Below are 17,989 nucleotides of genomic sequence, written 5' to 3' on the forward strand. Positions count from 1 at the left end.
ACAAGGAGTAGACCAAAGAAAAGGTGGGTGAATGGGGGCAAATGATGCCATGAGAGTTTGTGGTCAGGATGTCGAACACGTGAGTGTGAGAACGAGTTGTAGAGAATATTTGGTCTCAGGTGAGCACCTTCTCCATGGCAGGAGTGTATATAAAGGCATAAGAACATAATAATGAAGGAGACTGCAGGAGACCCAAAGGACTACACTAAGCAGTTCCACGTCCATTACCACCTATCATTCCCATCCAAAACAACCAATAGTTTCAGCACTCACTACATGTTTACAAGTCTATTTCATTCGTTAACCACTCTATTGGTAAAGTAGTTCTTAACTATCTCCTTCTTAGATGTAAATTTGTTCAAAGACAAAGTTGCACTGGGGATGATCTGACATTATTGTTGTCCTGGGAAGAAATGCAGTGCAATTTCCATATGGTTCACAGAGGAAGGAGTGGAAGGGACGAATGTGATGGAAGGGAAGGGATATTACTATTTCATGATTAGCCACCTTGTTTTATGGGTAACGTGATTTGATTTGAAGGAAAAGGATCATCAAAGGTTAGTAAAAATTTAGTTCCACTGAATTTTTGTTTATTATGAGTAGGTGTAAACAATCTAGTGCCACAAAATTAGTATTACAATTTTAGTATGAATATCGATCATCACAAGCAATTCAGTTGCAGTGAATTTTAGCTTGTCACAAAAGGATAGAAACCAGAAAAGGTAGTAATGTTGCTTATGACTTGGTGTAATGCCGAGGTTTTTCCCCTTGTCATCTCATCTCAGGTTACAATTGAGGGTACAGGGAGGCAACGGAAGGGTTCTTCAGTATGACCTAATATGGACCTATCTTGCCACACTAGAACAAGTACTAGGAGGTTTTGACTGTCTTAGAATGCAATGATCAAGTCTCGGATGGACTGATAAAGTGCTTGGGAAGTTGTTTGTGTGCTGTGGCCATATTTGGCTTGGCACCAATACGCACGCCCTTTTCAATATGGATAAGCGGAAATAGCACCCTCTGATCCACATGCAGATGTGTACGGGAATTGCTGGGACATCTCGGTAAACAGAGCGCCTAATTTCATTGAAGTTGGGTTTACAATAACCGAGATATAAGCTCTCTAGTTTAGTTTACTAGTTAAAGATAGAAAAAGTTGTGCTATCAAAGAAAAATGGAAAAGCTCTGTAGAAGCCTGTGTTGAATAGAAAATCGAATCTGAGTCTTAGTGACGTTGAGAAGTAAGAAGTGAACCCTTCTGAGTACTACCGAGATCCTCACAACCGTGATACCTTTTACCTACACTGTTCCAACTACTGCAGTGTTTCCTAGCCTTTTTTTTTTTTTTTTGCCTTGTCCCACCTAATCACCTTTAGAATCCCGATGTCCCCCAATATAGTGATATATAATTCTTACTTAAAAAATGAACTCCGTTTCAGGTGAAGAAGCTTAAAACACCAATACATTGATTTAATTTTTAAACTTTTATTTTCTATTTAAAATCTAAATCAAAGTTTGCTAAATCATAGGCATAAACAAACTTCGAAAACAACATGGCATCCATCCATGGAAAAGAAAAAATGAAATAAACCCTATTAAAGTTCTGAGCAACATATTAGCAGTGCAATCGGGGTCTAATTTGAAAACCGAAGACAAAATGATGAACGAAATAAATGTGATTGCTACATTCTTATCTATTGGAATATTATGGCTAATAAATCACAAGAACATAGACTTTGATTACCAAAACAATTAAAAATTAAATTGCCCCCCTAAGATATCAAATTGCCCCTCTGTGGGGCGTATGCCCCACGTTGGAAACCACTGGACTACTGCCAAACCTATTAAACTCTGTGACATTACTTCATCCCTTGATACAGTCATGTTATTTACATAATTCATTCTGGCTAATGGCAAACAATTCTATTTAGCTTCAGGTCGCCAGTAGGAATAGAGGTAATGATCTAATCTTGATGGTCAAATCCTATTAGGTTTTATTTGCAGAACTTAGAGCAGGCAATGTTTTTCATACTATCTAACTACTTGTCGACTCCCAGAAATAAAATTCACAGTTATGACCTCGTAAAAATGAAAAAGTTAAATTCCCAATGTTTATTGTACCCTTTCCATCATGTAAAACTGGTCCAGGGAAATTCGCATAGCTATTTATTTTTATCTTTGGAATGGAAAATTGTTTAAAGGGAGCGAACATTACTTCATATTGTTTATCCTTCTGAAGGACAACTGGTTTTATAAAAGTGAAGAGTCCATTTTTAGAGGTTGTTGAGCCGACAACTTCGCCTCTATTATCCATTATGTTAATAGTTCCTCCACAGCACACTTTAAAGTAATGGACTTCAATCGTTTTATTACACGAGAGATTTTCAATCAAGCCAATATTTGATTGGGAAGTGTAGTGCTGATCCACCCCAGGTGAGTCTAATTTACAGAGATAAAGATCCTCCATACTTCTGAACTTCGGGTACCTTTTTACCCTACTAGGATTGAGAGGAGTACCCTCTGGGATGATCGAGGGGTCAGCTCCACTTATGACCTTCAAAATATCGATGCACTCTTTGTGGCTGAACACATTCGTGTCTATCACGTTTTTGATGAATTCTTCAGAGGACATGGTCAGGAATCGAATTTCTTTCAGCAGATCTCCCATTATCTCCCGAAGGTCACTCCCTGACTGTTTCTGGTGTTGTAGTCGAGCGTCAGAGGACATGGTCAGGAACCGAATCTTTTTCAGCAGATCTCCTATTATCTCCCGAAGGTCACTCCCTGACTGTTTCTGGGGTTGTAGTCGAGCTTTTCCCCTGTCATGTAACAAATTACAATAGTATTCACAAAATATTCATGTGAAAGCTTGATGAGAAAATACATACATCTATATTTCATTACAAAAGTAGTATCTGTTACGAAGTCAAATGGTGAATACAAGTACTGACCAGGCAATCAGTCCTTTGAAGAGGGCAACCTCGGAAGAAAAGTTCATGGTATCATCCTTCAGCAAATCCCTCAAGGTTTCTTTGCTCAGACGTAATAAGGTTTCGGACGACATGACACTGTCAGCGTTACCACTCAGTATCTATGGAACAAATGAAAATTGTTTTAACATCTGTCGAAGAATCCAAAATAGAGGGGCAATCTATACAACTAACATTTAATAGGACCAGCAGTCTTTTCATTTCTATCGCTCATATATAATCTGGCCACCAGAACTATTGTGAGCTGCATTTTTCCGCTGTGACGCCTTGGTTTTGGTCTCGCTTTGCATAACAGGAGACAAATTTTTAATCGAACAGCTACTTGCCCAGACATCCTGGCCACATGGGACAGAGATGAAAATTTCATTATTGCGCCAGCAGCAGGAGATATAGGTTTATTTCTTTATATTTTATTTACTTAAGTGAGGTTATTCCTAAGGATATGATAATCTTAAGCTATGAAAGATATTTTGGTGGGTTTTATTCTATAACTTAGTTGTAGTTTATGTAAGAGACCTGTTTCTTGTAGGAATGTGTGGAAGGATGATAGGAGCATTGACGTTGTTTCACCTACAACACTGGTAAAATAGATAAATAAATAAATAAATAGATAAATAAGTAAATAAATAAAAATATAATAAAAAAAATTCCAAGAAAAACAATAGCTGAAAAATAATATTCATTCTTTCCCATCTCCCACAATTTTTGTGTTCCACAGTATGTTACATTACATGTTATTACGTGGGATAAATTTCAATCAAGCTGTTGGCAACACAGTTTTTCCCAAACTGTGTTACCAACAGCTTGATTGAAATTTTGCACTTTCAGCCAATCTGTTCTTCAAGTGAACCACGTTTATTGAGTCAGGGAGATCTGAATGATCTTGTGCTGGATTTAAACTTGTCAAAAAGGCAATCTGAACGTCTTGCATCCAGGTTACAGGTTTGGAATCTGCTCCAGAAAGAATCAAAAGTTAGTTTTTATTGCAAGCGACATTGTGATTTTGAACATTTTTTCTCACCTGAGGATGGTGTAGCGTTTTGCAATGATGTATATTCTGTTATAGAGGAACTTAACCATAAATATGACTGGAATGAGTGGCGTTTGTTTATTGACTCTTCAAAAGTGACCCTGAAAGCTGTTTTGCTCCACAATGATATAAGTTTCCTTCTATGTCTCTGGCCCATGCAGCTAACATTAAGGAAACATATGAAAATATGAAACTTCTATTGCAAAAAATTAAGTATGAAGAACATAAATGGAATATCTGTCGTGACCTAAAGGTTGTGGGACTTTTACTTGGAATGCAGGTGGGTTCCACAAAGTTTTGTTGATTTCTCTGTGAGTGGGACAGTCGGGATAAGAAAAATCATTATGTAAACAATGTTAGGCCGAAACGATCTCTGACCCCAAAGGGAGAAGAATGTTGTATATCCTCCTCTTGTTAATTCAGAGAAAATTTATCTGCCTCCTTTGCATATTACTGTAGGGTTGATGATAAAATTTGTTGAAGGTATGGGTAGAACTGGCAAGGAACTCACATATTTGAAAAATAAATTTCCTAGAGTAAATGACGCAAACATCAAAGAAGGTATTTTTGTTGGACCACAGATTAAGGAGCTGATGAGAGACCAGAATTTTGATGAAGAGCTAAATGATCTTGAAAACAGCTATATGGTTGTCATTTACAAAAGTTTGCGCAGAGTTTTTGGGGAATCACAAAGCAAATAACTATTCTGAAATCGTTAAAGAGCTACTGACATCCTACAAGGCCTTGATATGCAATATGAGCCTATAAATAAACTTCCTAGACTTTTACTTGGGCCTTTCCCTGCAAATCTTGGCTCCGCCAGTGACGATCACGGTGAGAGGTTTCATCAGGGCATTCTGAACATGGAAACCCGGTATCAAGGGAAGTGGAACTCTTCAATGTTTGCTGATTACTGTTGGACACAAAAAAGGGATCTCCCAGAAAAAATATACACTCTGAAATCACACATTTCTACATTTTAAAGGTAAGTTTAATTGAAATATCAACCTCATTTATTAGTTGTAATCGTTTTAAATCTAATATGCTATCACAGAAAATCATATTTGAAATCAGCAGAAAAATTCTATCAAGTTCACCTTCTTTCGATTGTGGGACAGGAATTTTGATCAATTTTGTTGATTAGTGTAATTTGAAGTAGTGTTATGATTTTTGGGAATATGACTTTGCTTATATAAATCTAGACATTCGTATAGGTTTACAATATTTTAGTTCATCATTCACTTTTGCTATATATAACGGAAAGATAATTTGATATATGGAGATTTGAAAATTATTGTAACCGATGTCGTTTTTACTCAAACGAACTCTCAACGGTTGACGCTCGTGAAGCCCGTGGTCACCGAGTGAGATAATGCCTTTACGTCAGGCACTCTAGCAACACTTATGGTACTATTGGAGGGGCTGCTCCACGTGGGCAAGAAAGAGGAAGGATCATTTCCAGTCACGAGATGTTGATGTGTCACTTATCGGGTCACCAATAACGGTGTAAAATCCAAATTTGGCAAGTGTTATTGGAGGAGTTACCCAGGCCTTGGTTGTGGCTCCCTTATTATTCATAAGAACATAAGAATGAAGGAGACAGCAAAAGACTATAAGGCCTATACTAGGCAGTTCCAAGCTCATTACCACCTGTCATCCCCATCCATAATGTTGTCTAACGGTTTCTTAAAACAACAGTTTCAGCGCTCACTACATGGTTACTAAGTCTATTCCATTCGTTGACCACCCTATTAATGAACTAGTTCTTGCCAATTTCCTTCTTAAATCTAAATTTGTCCAATTTAAATCCATTACTGCTAGTCCTGCCCTCTTGTCTTAATGTGATGACCTTGTTTGTATCACCCTTGTTAAAGCCTTTGATCCACTTAAACACCTCTATTAGATCACCCCGCACTCTGCGTCTTTCCAAAGAGTGTAAGTTAGGGTAGCCTAAGCCTCTTCTCGTAAAGTAAATTTCTGAGCCCATGTATGATTTTGGTCATTGTCCACCGTACTGATTCTAGTGATCTGATGTCCATTCTACAGGACGGAAACAATAACTGTACCGCATAGTCAAGGATGGGTCTAACTAACGCTAGATAGATTTTTATGATTACCTCTTCGCTTCTATTCGTAACCGTCCTAGCAATGAAACCTAATGCTCTATTAGCTTTGTTCCTGGCGCTAATGCACTGTATCCTGGATTTAAGGTCAGGACTCATTAAAACTCCCAAGTCTCTCTCGCACTCATTTTTATCTAAAAACATGTTATCTAAGCTATATCTGCTTTCGGGGTTGTGTAGCACTTTGAGATATTGAAGTCCATTTTGTTATTTCACCGACCATGTGAACAATTTGTTAAGATCGTCCTGCAGAATCTCGGCGTCTTCTCCCGACCTAATTAGGGGTCCTATTTTAGTGTCGTCCGCAAACTTATTAACATCCCTATTAATCCCATTGTCCAAGTAGTTTATATATACAATGAACAATAAGGGACTTAAAACCGAGCCCTGGGTAACTCCACTAGAAACACTCCCCCATTTGGATTTTACACCATTTATGGTGACCTACTGTTTTCTGTCACTGATCCAAGCTCTAATCTATTCACTTTTCCTTCTATACCATGGGTTTTGACTTTATTTAGTACCTTGTCGAACGCCTTGCTTAAGTCAAGGTAACATCGTAACTATCATTGCTATCTGACGCTTTATACTTTAGTGTAAAAAGATAGAATATTAGTCACACATGACATAACCTTGGAGAAACCATGCTGTGAGTCACGAATCAAATTATGTCTCTCGTTGTCATCTCTGATTTTATCAGCTATTACTGATTCAAGTATTTTACCTATAACTGATGTCAAATTGATTGCCTTGTAGTTGCATATAGACGATTTATCTCCCCTTTTGAAAACAGTAACAACGTTCACCTGCCCCCAATCAATAGGGCGACTTATCAGATACTTCTGTCAACTGGTCGTAGATTTCAAGTCTACATTCTTTAAGCACTCTCGGAAGAAAAAATCATCCGGACCCGGGGATTTTGTAGCTTTAATTCTTGGAAACGGTTTTAATACTTCTACATTACTAATGATATCAAATATTCTACTTTCTTCATCTCCACTGAAAATCAGATCGCAGTCAGTTACCTTATCTAACTTCTCCTTAGTAAACACCGAGATAAAATACTTGTTAAACTCCTCACTCATATTTTCCTCCGATTCTATCATGACATCTTCGTTGTTTTTAACTGGGCCTATCCTTTCCTTATCATTTGTTCTGCGGAGACGAAAGAAGCCCTTGGGATTGGATCTCGTTTGTCTAGCAACCTTAATTTCGTAGTTACGTTTCGCTGTGTGCGTGTTCTTTTTAACCAGTCTTGCCATATCGTTATATGTGAATCTAAGGTGTGTTTCCCCATTTTCTACTCTAGCGCAAACTCCTCTTTTCATATCGATCTCATATTTCAGCCTGCCCGTCATCTGTCTGGAAGTATTACTATTCTTCATTATGTATATAAACGAATTGGACAATGGAGACGACGCCGGGATAGTGCAGAAAGATCTTAACCCATTAAACTCCGATGACAAGATTCTTGTCATTTGGTCAAATAAAACAAAAAATCATAAAACACCAAAATGTTTGATCAAACACCAGAAAAATATGACGTCAGTCCTCGCTTCGCTCGCGAGCGAAGCGAGGACTGACGTCATATTTTTCTGGTGCTGTTTGATCAAACATTTTGGTGTTTTATGATTTTTTGTTTTATTTGACCAAATGACAAGAATATTGTCATCGGAGTTTAATGGGTTAAGTGGTTAGTGCTCCTGCGTCGCTTACGTTGGTAGGAGGGAAGTTATAAATGTACGATGATTTTGATTGTTTGTACGTTGTTTGTTTACAAACTTTTCCAAGGTTTCTGCCACATGTTTTGTATTGCAAATAGTTGTGTGGGGTAATGGCCTGTAGTAGGTAGGTGGGTGGAAGTATCAGAGATAATGTGCCCTTTCTCGGGCCGCTTTGTTGGCCTGCTCGTTGCCTGGGGTGGCACCCGGCAGAAGCCAATAGAATTATAACGGGTTGAGGTATGACTGATCCGCGAGAAAATTTCGGGGATGCCGGGAATGGACAGAAGAAGGATTCCAAGGTAACTCGCGAGTCGGAGATGAGGTTGAGAGAGGGTAGCAGAATGCCGAGGTCAAGTGAAGAAGGAATCCCAAGTTCATGGCTGTTGGAGAGACTGCTGCAAGCCTACTCCACTCTCAGAACGGGAACTGTCTGTGAACACGTTTATGGTAGATGAAGGACTAGATGAGAGCAAAAGATTCTCGTAGAATGACTTTGGTTAGTTAGTTGTTGTTTTTTTTCTTTATATAGCGAGGTCAAGGCAAAGGAGGAGAGGCTTGGGAGTCATTATGGAGATTGGGTGGGCGTCGTGATCGGAAGGACATTGTCGGCTATTTTCAATGTGGACAGATGGTCTACTGTCCTCATGCCCTATAGATTTGCATAGTATTCTGTCTAATCTTTGTAGGGTTGAAGGACCGACAAGGACACGTATCTTAGTGATGCCAAGAAGGGACAAATGTCTAGTGGGAGTACCCAATTAGTGCAAGGCGTAGGCAGAATGAATGTATCGGGTCTAGAACTAAGGGCTGTAGGCGAGGCCAATGAGTAGACTTGACAGTCTCTGCAGTCAGAAAATACTATAGCACGACTCTCTACATTCAACGGCCCTCGAGTACGAGTTAAATGCTGTCAACCCGCTCTGTCCTTGACGTTTTTTCCGAAACAGGATAGGGACGAGTACACTGGGTGAGACAGAGTGGAATCTCTTCTCTTCATCTAGTTTCTCCATCTAGCTCGTGCTTCCCTCTGTGGCCCTTTTGAGCCATGACCAGAGGCACAGGATATAAGGTGGGTTTCCGTGCAGGTGTATAGCAGACTTGGAGGATCGTAGCTTCTTGTGTAATGAGAAGGAAATAGAAAGGACACCGGGGTACCGGTAGGGTTAGGTGGTTCAAATGTGCGTTCTGATCCACCTTTAAAGGAAAATGAAGGGAAGGTTAGTAGTGAGAACAAGAATGAATGGTCCGGTAAGATAAGTAAAGACGAAACTCGTTCATCAACAACTAACATTCATTTGTCAGGCTGTCTAATATCATATCACGAGTGTGGGAGAAAAGAGTTACCAATGGTATGGATCTTGTCTCTCGACTGCTACATAGTAGTCCAGGGACCTGATATCAAGCTGTAACCAATATATAACAACAGATTTTTCTTTGGAATAAACACATGCCGTAGCATCATTGAACAGGTTTAAGTACCTTTTTGCACTTTTTATTCATCGCCTCGTCTTCACGAAGAACCGACGTTTCCAGGAGTTCCAGCGTAATATTCTCGTTCAACTTTGAAGTAATGTACTGGAAAAGGAGTATGTTTGCGTCAGAAAGTGAGAAATGATGAGCACATTCATCTCGTTCTTAAATCCTGGAGTTCATAGAGACGTACATTTTTCGTTGCATTTTCTGATGCCCTGAACAAGACCCCTAAATCTCATTCATCACCTGCACTGTATATGGGGAATTGAAATAAACCATTTGGTCTCCCTTTCCAGAGATTAAGAGGAATGTGAGGAGGCATTTCAGTCGTGTATGACTGGATGTATCTCACCCATGTTCCAAACATCGCTAGCTTAGCTCATTCTACCCGTACAGTAAACGATATAATGCAACACGAATATTTCGTACAATAAATATTTAATATTTTGATAAAGTAAAGCCATGGAGAAGCGAGGGATTCTTTCCATACCTGAAGACAACGTTTCTTTGAAGATTCCATCTGATATTTGTAGGCAGCCTTGTATACCTCGAGAGCCTCTTCGACAGACTCTAGTTCCATCCGGTCCATGTATATATGGTCCAGAAGCTTCCGGAATACTTGAGGAGAATCCTCTGGAAGGAGGAGGAGCTCTTTCCCGGGAGCCAGGAGTTCCGTCTTCATGGTGCCGAACACGGGGGAGGCCATGGACAGGATCACCCTGTGGACCTGTGGGAGTCGCGGATTACGTCCAAAGACTTCTCCGTGGAACACGTGTCGAAGTATTCCCAACCTTTATTGAAGAAGGGAGTTACTTTCAACCAGAATCTTACACTTACCTTGAAGGTAGTCTCATATGCTGGAAAGACAATGTCCAGGTTGCTGCACTCACCCGTCGTGTATGGGTACTGGAGATGCTCCTTACTGCTCTTTGTTCCCAACGGCCACGCCTGACCTGATTCAGCCATGTTAGCTTTTTATGTTTCCTGAAAATGTCAACCGATTTAGCTAGGCGTTAGTGAAAGCAAGTCACCTGGCCTTTGACCATATCATTATATTCTGTCCGAATGAAATATGTTGCCTCGAGGTTCTGACTGGAAGCAGTTCCACAGCGGATGGGCACGGTCCTTAGCTCTCACTATTCGTTCTCAGGATTTTTGGGAAAGAGCGTTGGACTCTTTCCTGTCTTCTGGATCTGTGAGAGTCACCTCTTCCCTTATTGCAAAATACACATCTTTATGCATTTATTATGTATATAGTATTCTTTTTCAATAATTGTCATGTATCATGGATATTCTATTTTTGTAAATAATCAACAGTAATTGTATTTGAAATGTTATCTGTTACCAAAGGTATTTACCCAAATTATTGCATACATAAAAGTTGCTACCGGATTTTTCTAGCTGATTTCTGTATGTAGCTACGATCAATTCAGTCCGTAGTAGGGGAAGATGTTTTTTAACCTTTAAACTATGGTACACGTCAACGGAATGCTTAGAGTTTAACCTTACGGCTGGACAGACATTCATCCATCTAACCCTCTAGGGCAGGGGTTCTCATTAGGGGTGAAATTCACCCCCAGGGGGGAATTTTGGGTTTTCTGGGGGTGAATTGTGACCACAGTACGTTTACGGGGTTAGAAAGCAAATATAGGCTTTGGCCTATCTGGCCTGTCATTGACCTGGGCTGGAATTACACTTGTGCTGACCCAGGTTAATCTTAGGATTAGAAAAGTGTTACGCTGTGCGATAATATTATTTAGAATGCATCTTTTGAAACAGGCAATCTTGGAAAGGAGGGGGGGGGGAGTGACATTCTGTCAAATGGTGAAAGGGGTGCATGAGCCAAGCAAAGCAGAGAACCCCTGCTCTAGGGGGGGATAGACTAGCTTGAGCGAGGCCAAATTTGCCCTTGTTGATGTTTTTGTTTCTGCCTGAAATGCAAACTCTAAGAAGAAGATGATCAGAAACATCCCTGTGCTACGCATCGACCTCCTTTTCTTGAAGAAAGAAGACAATGGAAGACATTACAGTCAGAAAAAAAATAATGACCAAAAGAAGAAACCCAGGCGATACTGGGTGGAGCCGTAGATCGCTAGAAAACCCAAGAATGTATTCAACATGTTGAAAGAGACGAGTCTAGAAGATGATCAATGATTCTATTATTATCGACGAATGCGCAGGAAGAACTTTGCCGAATTGCTGGAATTAGTTACCACTCATTAAGAAAGAAGACACCAAAGCGCCTCTTGTGGTCCAATCTTCTCCAGGAGAGTATGGATAATTCCCGTTTTCCACCTCATCACGGTGAGATCTGGCGAGTAGCAAGCAAATCTATCACCATGTGAGGACGGATCCTTTAATGGTACGACGTTTCACTTATTACAGCTTTTTCAAGCTCATTGCAGCATACCTAGGAAAGGTTGAGAAGATGGATCAATTGCCTTGCTACAGGAAAGGTTATGAGAGGATGGGCCAATTAACCTTTCCTGAACCAAGACAATTGATCATCTTTTCTTTAACCTTTCCTAGGTTCCAATGACCTCGCCCCATTCCTCTTAATCTCAAGCCTACGTATTACGGCTATGTAATTGTTAAAGCAGTGATAAGCTCCGTCTCGCATGGTGTTTATTTCGATAGACTTGACGGCGACTGCCGTTTTCATACAAGCAAGCCAATGTTTGCATCGCAGCTGTAGTCAATCGACGAGGTGATCACCACTACATGCATTCCATAAAACTTCTTTTCTATTTCAAGCTAATTTTATAATTTGAATAATTCATCTCTTATTACTGAATAAGTTGTATATTTTTCTCAAATTTGTTGTATATATGAATGCTGTTAACATAGATATTCAGTTTTTCTCTTTTGGATCTCATCTAAGGGAGAGATCCCAATGGTTTTGGAAGAGGCATCTTTTCTCCAACCCTACGCTTGGACTCCAAACCAAATCCTCCAACCTAGGACCAAATGCAACTGAATCGCTGGAATCCAACACTTCCGTCGACTAGTGTAACCGTAGCTTGACCTAACTAGCCTGTGACCAGCCAATGCTGGTTAAAGATTGCGGGTTAAAGCCTTGTCGAAGTTAGGAAGAACCATTTGCCAAGGCCTTTCGGACTCTTGGGCCCACGCCAGCAGGACGAGGTGGAGGGTGGGGGTCGAGTACCGAAGATGATGAGTGGTGGGTGGGAGGGAGTGAGGGAGTGAGGTGACTGACGACATCTAAAGGAACTATCACACTGGGCAGTTTCTCCTCCGACAGCTGTTGGAGCAGATTTGCAGCTTTCGGGAAGGAATCTGATTACATGCTGCAGGAAATTTGTCTCCCTCTAGCTTATTGATTAAATGACATTCTGTGTATTGTATTTTCTTGAGAAAATGAAATAGTTTTCCCTAATGATTCTACGGCGGAAAGAGTACTCGAGGTAGGTAGGTAGGTAGGAGGTAGGTACCGCCGATTAATCGAAGGTTGGAGGAAAAATAGCCCAGTGTTATGACCCCATAAACGGACATCCCGCAAGGCGACAAGAAAGGACCCCCTGAATAACACTGTTGGGGTTGAGGGCTTTAACAAGGGTGATGCAGGCAAGGTCATCATATCAATACAGCGGGGCAGGACTCACAGTAATGAACTTGAATTGTGCAAATTGAGATCTAAGAAGGAAATAGGAGGCCTTGAGGGAGGACTGGTGATAACCAATAGAGTGGCTAACGAATGGGATGGACTTAGTGAGCGCTGAAACTATCGGTTGTTTTAAGAAAATGTGAGATAACTTTATGGATGGGTATGACAAGTGGTAATGGAGATGGAGCTGCCTAGTGTAGGCTTTATGGTCTCTTGCAGCCTCCTCCTATGATTGGCGTTCACCCATTCAACTCCGATGACAAGATGTCTTGTCATTTGGTCAAATAAAACAAAAAATCATAAAACACCAAAATGTTTGATCAAACAGCACCAGAAAAATATGACGTCAGTCCTCGCTTCGCTCGCAAGCGAGCGAAGCGAGAGGACTGACGTCATATTTTTCTGGTGCTGTTTGATCAAACATTTTGGTGTTTTATGATTTTTTGTTTTATTTGACCAAATGACAAGAATATTGTCATCGGAGTTGAATGGGTGAACGGTGTCGCAGCGAGGAGGTGGTGGGTGGGAGGGTGAGGGGGCGATGTTCTGTCAAAACAGCTCGAAATCCATCCAGCGAAACACACCCTTACCTCAAGTGGAGCAGCAGTAGAGCATTGAACACAACCCAGACTAGACACTGTCAATTTGATTTAAAAAAAAAAAAAAAAAAAAAAAAAAAACAGGGAATCACGGACAAAGAGAACAGTTCTAGCGGACAGGAAAGGGAAATACAAATAGTACACGCGAACATGGCGAATAGATTTCTCGTAAATTTAGTGTTGGTATTTTCAGCGAGAGCTGTCTGTAAGATTTTAAGAGTGAGCGCTTGCGCGTGCGTGCGTATGATTCACCATTGTTTTGGATCATGTGTTAGACAACTATCACTCTCGTATGACTCATAGCCTATACATGGTTCGATCATGCATACAAACGCACACACACACACACACACACACACACACACACACACACACACACACACACACACACACACACACACACACACACACACGATTCGGTGGCGCGGATGGTAGAGTCCCCCACTGTCGCTACGGCGGTCTGGGTTCGAATCCTACCCAGGGCTGAAATAGTTTCAGTATCGCTGCGCTTCGAGTCGTTACTCCAGCTCTCGTGGGAGGGAGTTGGGTGTGTGTGCGTGTAAGGTCACAGCATTACCCATAGATCGGTCATATGAGCTCTCCTCCGGGAGGGAAATAGCTGTCGATCACTAGTCCAACCCGTGATCCAAAGACCAAAGGGGAATCACATACACACACACTCAGTTCCTTGCCCAACAGAACTGAGGTGCTTGCAGTACTGTCATATTTTTCACTCTAGGATGGGACCGAACCCAGACCGCCGAGTCTGTTGGCAAGCGGTTGACCATTTCCTTCTCTTATCAACTTATCTTATTCTTTTAATGCCATTATCACTTTCTTATCTACATCTTGTTCTTGCTCAGTAATTCCTCTTAACTGCACTTGTTCTTATTTTTATTTTGTGTATTTACCTAGTTTTACCTAGTTGTATTTTACGGGAAGGGGAGCTATGCTCGTGCTGTCCCGTCTGCTCGTGTGCGGGTGCGTGCGTGTGTGTACTTTTGTATTTTTCATAATCATAACATCTCGTCTCTTGTTTTCTGTTTATCAAAATCATTTTAAACCAATAAAAAACTAAATTGTCTTTTCTAAACTGTTTCAGCAATGGTCGAATCGATGCCGGATTTTTCATATAGTAAAATTCGCCTTTATTCTTAGTTAATTTACTTTTCTATTGAATTCAAGTTCATTTTGTTTCATTGTACTTTACATGATTACATTTATCCGTTTATTCATCGTTTTTTTTCTCCTTTTCTTTGTTTTATTGTTTGTCATCATGGTTCTAAAAATTGACTTCTGGGTAATCCGAACTTACGTTTTGTCAGCAATTAAGGCTAACGGTCATCCAAGTTGCCGTCCTTTGTACTCTATTCTAATTTATTTATTCACTTATCTATTTACTTATCTATTTATCTATTCATGTATCTATTTATTCAGTAATTGTGTGGAGGTATGGTGAGTGAGTGGGGTTATTAATTGAATTATACATTGCATTGCTCATCGAATCTTATGTGCAGCTTTAAATTCATGCATGGTTCTAAGCTATTCAGAGTTTCTATGTACTATGTGTGCGTGTGTGTATATGGGGTCATGGTAAAAGCCGACCAGAGCCGTCACCAGCTGACAAGAGCCGACAATTGGCCCAAAAATGCCGACAAATGACTGTATTGCTAATAAGATAACTTGTTTTCAATTCTTTGTGTTATATTTTATTGCTGCACGAAGATTTGGCACATTTGAATGAACAGATCTTGTAATAAATCAAGTTTAGTTTGCCGACAACACACTGGACTTGTCGCCCCTCATCTTGGCTGGGTCTCACTAATTACCTACCATAACCGACCAAACCCGACCAAGGACGATTTTTGCTCAAATGCACCGTTTTGGGTAAAAAAAAAATATATATATATAGCATATGGTTACATTATTTGAGCTATTTTCTTCAAAGTGTGTGGTTTTCATGTAATTTGATCTAAGAGAAGTTATGTTTTTAGCTTGCAAAATTACTGACCACAGCTACGAATACCGTCCAGCCCGCCATCTATGATCACTGGTGGTATGGATCAAACTACACTCTGTTAAGTTTTTTACTATTATGCTATTAGTGTAATAGATTGCATATAATTGAATTATTTGAACTATTTTCTTTAAAATGTGTGATTTTCATAAAATTTGATCAAAGAGAAGTTACGTTTTTAGCCTCTGCAAAATTACCGACCACAGCTACGAATACCGTAAAAAATTAGGATGTGGTTGCATTATTTGAACTATTTTCTTTAAAATGTGTTATTTTCATGTAATTTGATCAAGGAGATTTTACGTTCTTAGCCTCTACAAAATTACCGACCACAGCTACGAATTTACCGTCCAGCCCGCACTTTTGGTCGGCGAGTACAGATCATCACTGAGCGTGATTGATGGAGTTGACCAAAAACATAATATTTTTAGAATTTCTTTTGGGGTTCGAACATGTGGGGCATATTTGTATACTAACTTGAATAAAGCTCTTGTCGTAGTATATGAATTTGGAGCTAAGCACGAAATCAGTCTAGTGCGTTCCAATATTTTTAACACAACGTTTTCACACCTGTGAATACAATTTTTATGGGATTTTTTTTCTTTTCTAACTGGTAATACCTTTGGCACTTAAAAATATCTAACATAAAATAACCAACAGTAGCTGGGGAGGAAGGTTTTCGTAACACAAAACTTGGGTCTGTGTGAAGTTGTTCACGTAGTTCAGGCATTACGTTACTGTCTACACCCTAAAACGTGCTGCTGGCTCTCGCCCTGGAAGACGCCTCACTTGTTAATTTGATTAATAGCAACTACATTTACCCAAACAGGTTTCTTCAGACCTCACCTGCTAAATAACAACGAAAGGGAACTGTAGGCACTTTGTACAACTCAACAAGCGATACTGACGGTATCTTGCAATCGAGTGATGACGTCGAGGGCTTGTTGATAAAGAGTTGCCAGATATTCTAGAAACTTCCCGGCCCCTCTCTCATGGACAAATCATAAATGTTATTTCTGATATACCTTATCCGACTTGTATGGCTATTCGGCCTGTCACTAGACAATTTTATTTATACATACATACATACATACAAGGCATAGAAACCACTCTCACCCATTCCATCCCCTACATACTCCACTCCCCACCACACCTCTTCCCTCCCTCTTATCTTGGCACTTCCTGGATGACGGGTCATCCCTGCAATTTGTCCACTGCCCTGAGTCAGAAGCAGTATCGCGAGACAGAGCACATCCACAGCAAACCGCTTAATTAATTCGGTGACCTCCCTATCCGTCCCCTCATGCAGAAAATGAGAAGACGGGGAGAAATCCCTTCGGGCTGCGTGAATTTATTTCTCATATATACTTCCTCATCCCCTTTCCCCCACCCACTCCCCCTCATGCATCACAGCATCATCCATACACAACCCTTCTCCATTTACCCATATCTTCTGTTCTCTCCCGTCCTTCCTTAACAGACATTCCTCTCTTTCCCAATGCCCCTTTTACCCCATCCACCCATCTCATCCTAGGTCACCCCCTCATATTCACTTCTTCCACCTCTACCTTCCACACCTCTTTTATTAATCTTTCTTCACTCATTCTATCCATGTGTCCAAACCATCCTAATACCCTTTCATCAACCCTATCTCCCAACTCCCTTTCCACCCCTGTTCTCCTCCTCACCTCCTCATTTCTCACCCTATCCAGCCTAGCAACCCCTACCATACTTCTCAGGCATTTCATCACAAACACATTGAAACTCCTTCTCTCTTCCTCTATTATGTTCCATTTTTCTGCCCCGTACAGTGCTGTCGGCACAATCACTCCTTCATACAATCTCCATTTAGCATATATTCCCAAATGTCTATTTCTCATTATACTTTTTAATCCACCAAGGCATTTACTCGCTTCTCTCAATCTACATTCTACCTCCACCCCCACTCCTCCCTTTCCTGCCACATTCGCACCCAAGTATCTAAAACTATCCACTTCCTCCAGTCTCTCTCCCTTAATACTCACTTCCAGCCTGCTGCCACTCTCTCCCCTTGTACATCTCGTCACCTTACTTTTACCTATATTTATCTTCAACTTCCTTCTTTCACACACCTTCTCAAACTCTGTCACCAACTTCCTCAATTCCTCCTCTGATTCTGCTACAAGCGCAGCGTCGTCTGCAAAAAACAAAACAAACAAAAAACTGGATTATCTCCCACTTTTCTCAATTTTCTTTAACCATCTCCAACCCCCTACCCACTATCTTTGCATTTATCTCTCGCATCATCCCATCCATCTATAAATTGAACGGCCAGACGACATAACACATCTCTGACGAAGTCCCACATTTACCTCAAACCATTCACTCTCTCCATTTCTAAACCTAACACAAGCTCTACTACTCTCGTA

At 40.5% G+C, this 17,989-nt stretch overlaps 1 protein-coding gene across 3 annotated transcripts; it reads right to left on the minus strand.

Annotated features, from left to right (window-relative positions):
• Positions 1 to 1,469: 1,469 nt before the first annotated feature.
• Positions 1,470 to 16,506, minus strand: LOC143030993 (uncharacterized). Of its 3 annotated transcripts, none has more exons than XM_076194311.1 (6): positions 16,428 to 16,506; positions 10,178 to 10,324; positions 9,831 to 10,067; positions 9,347 to 9,442; positions 2,952 to 3,091; positions 1,470 to 2,819 (listed from the first exon to the last, which is right to left on the minus strand). In XM_076194311.1, the coding sequence occupies exons 2-6, from the start codon at positions 10,304 to 10,306 to the stop codon at positions 2,036 to 2,038; spliced, it is 1,386 nt and encodes a 461-aa protein (XP_076050426.1). In that variant the 5' UTR covers positions 10,307 to 10,324; positions 16,428 to 16,506; the 3' UTR covers positions 1,470 to 2,035. The 3 variants fall into 3 exon arrangements, with proteins under 3 accessions (XP_076050426.1, XP_076050427.1, XP_076050428.1); XM_076194312.1 differs by lacking the exon at positions 16,428 to 16,506 and adding an exon at positions 14,476 to 14,495; XM_076194313.1 differs by lacking the exon at positions 9,347 to 9,442.
• Positions 16,507 to 17,989: the final 1,483 nt, after the last annotated feature.

Source organism: Oratosquilla oratoria, chromosome 12, assembly GCF_046742065.1.
Source record: "Oratosquilla oratoria isolate Oo_2021 chromosome 12, ASM4674206v1, whole genome shotgun sequence".
Classification (NCBI taxonomy): Eukaryota; Metazoa; Arthropoda; class Malacostraca; order Stomatopoda; family Squillidae; genus Oratosquilla; species Oratosquilla oratoria.

Excerpts from the sequence above, each read along its gene's own strand:
- LOC143030993 (XM_076194311.1), bottom strand. The coding sequence starts at position 10,306 with ATGGCTGAATCAGGTCAGGCGTGGCCGTTGGGAACAAAGAGCAGTAAG. Across the intron at positions 9,443-9,830 it reads CAAAGAAACGTTGTCTTCAG|TACATTACTTCAAAGTTGAA; the intron begins GTATGGAAAGAA and ends CTCCTTTTCCAG. Across the intron at positions 3,092-9,346 it reads TGAATAAAAAGTGCAAAAAG|ATACTGAGTGGTAACGCTGA; the intron begins GTACTTAAACCT and ends TTTGTTCCATAG.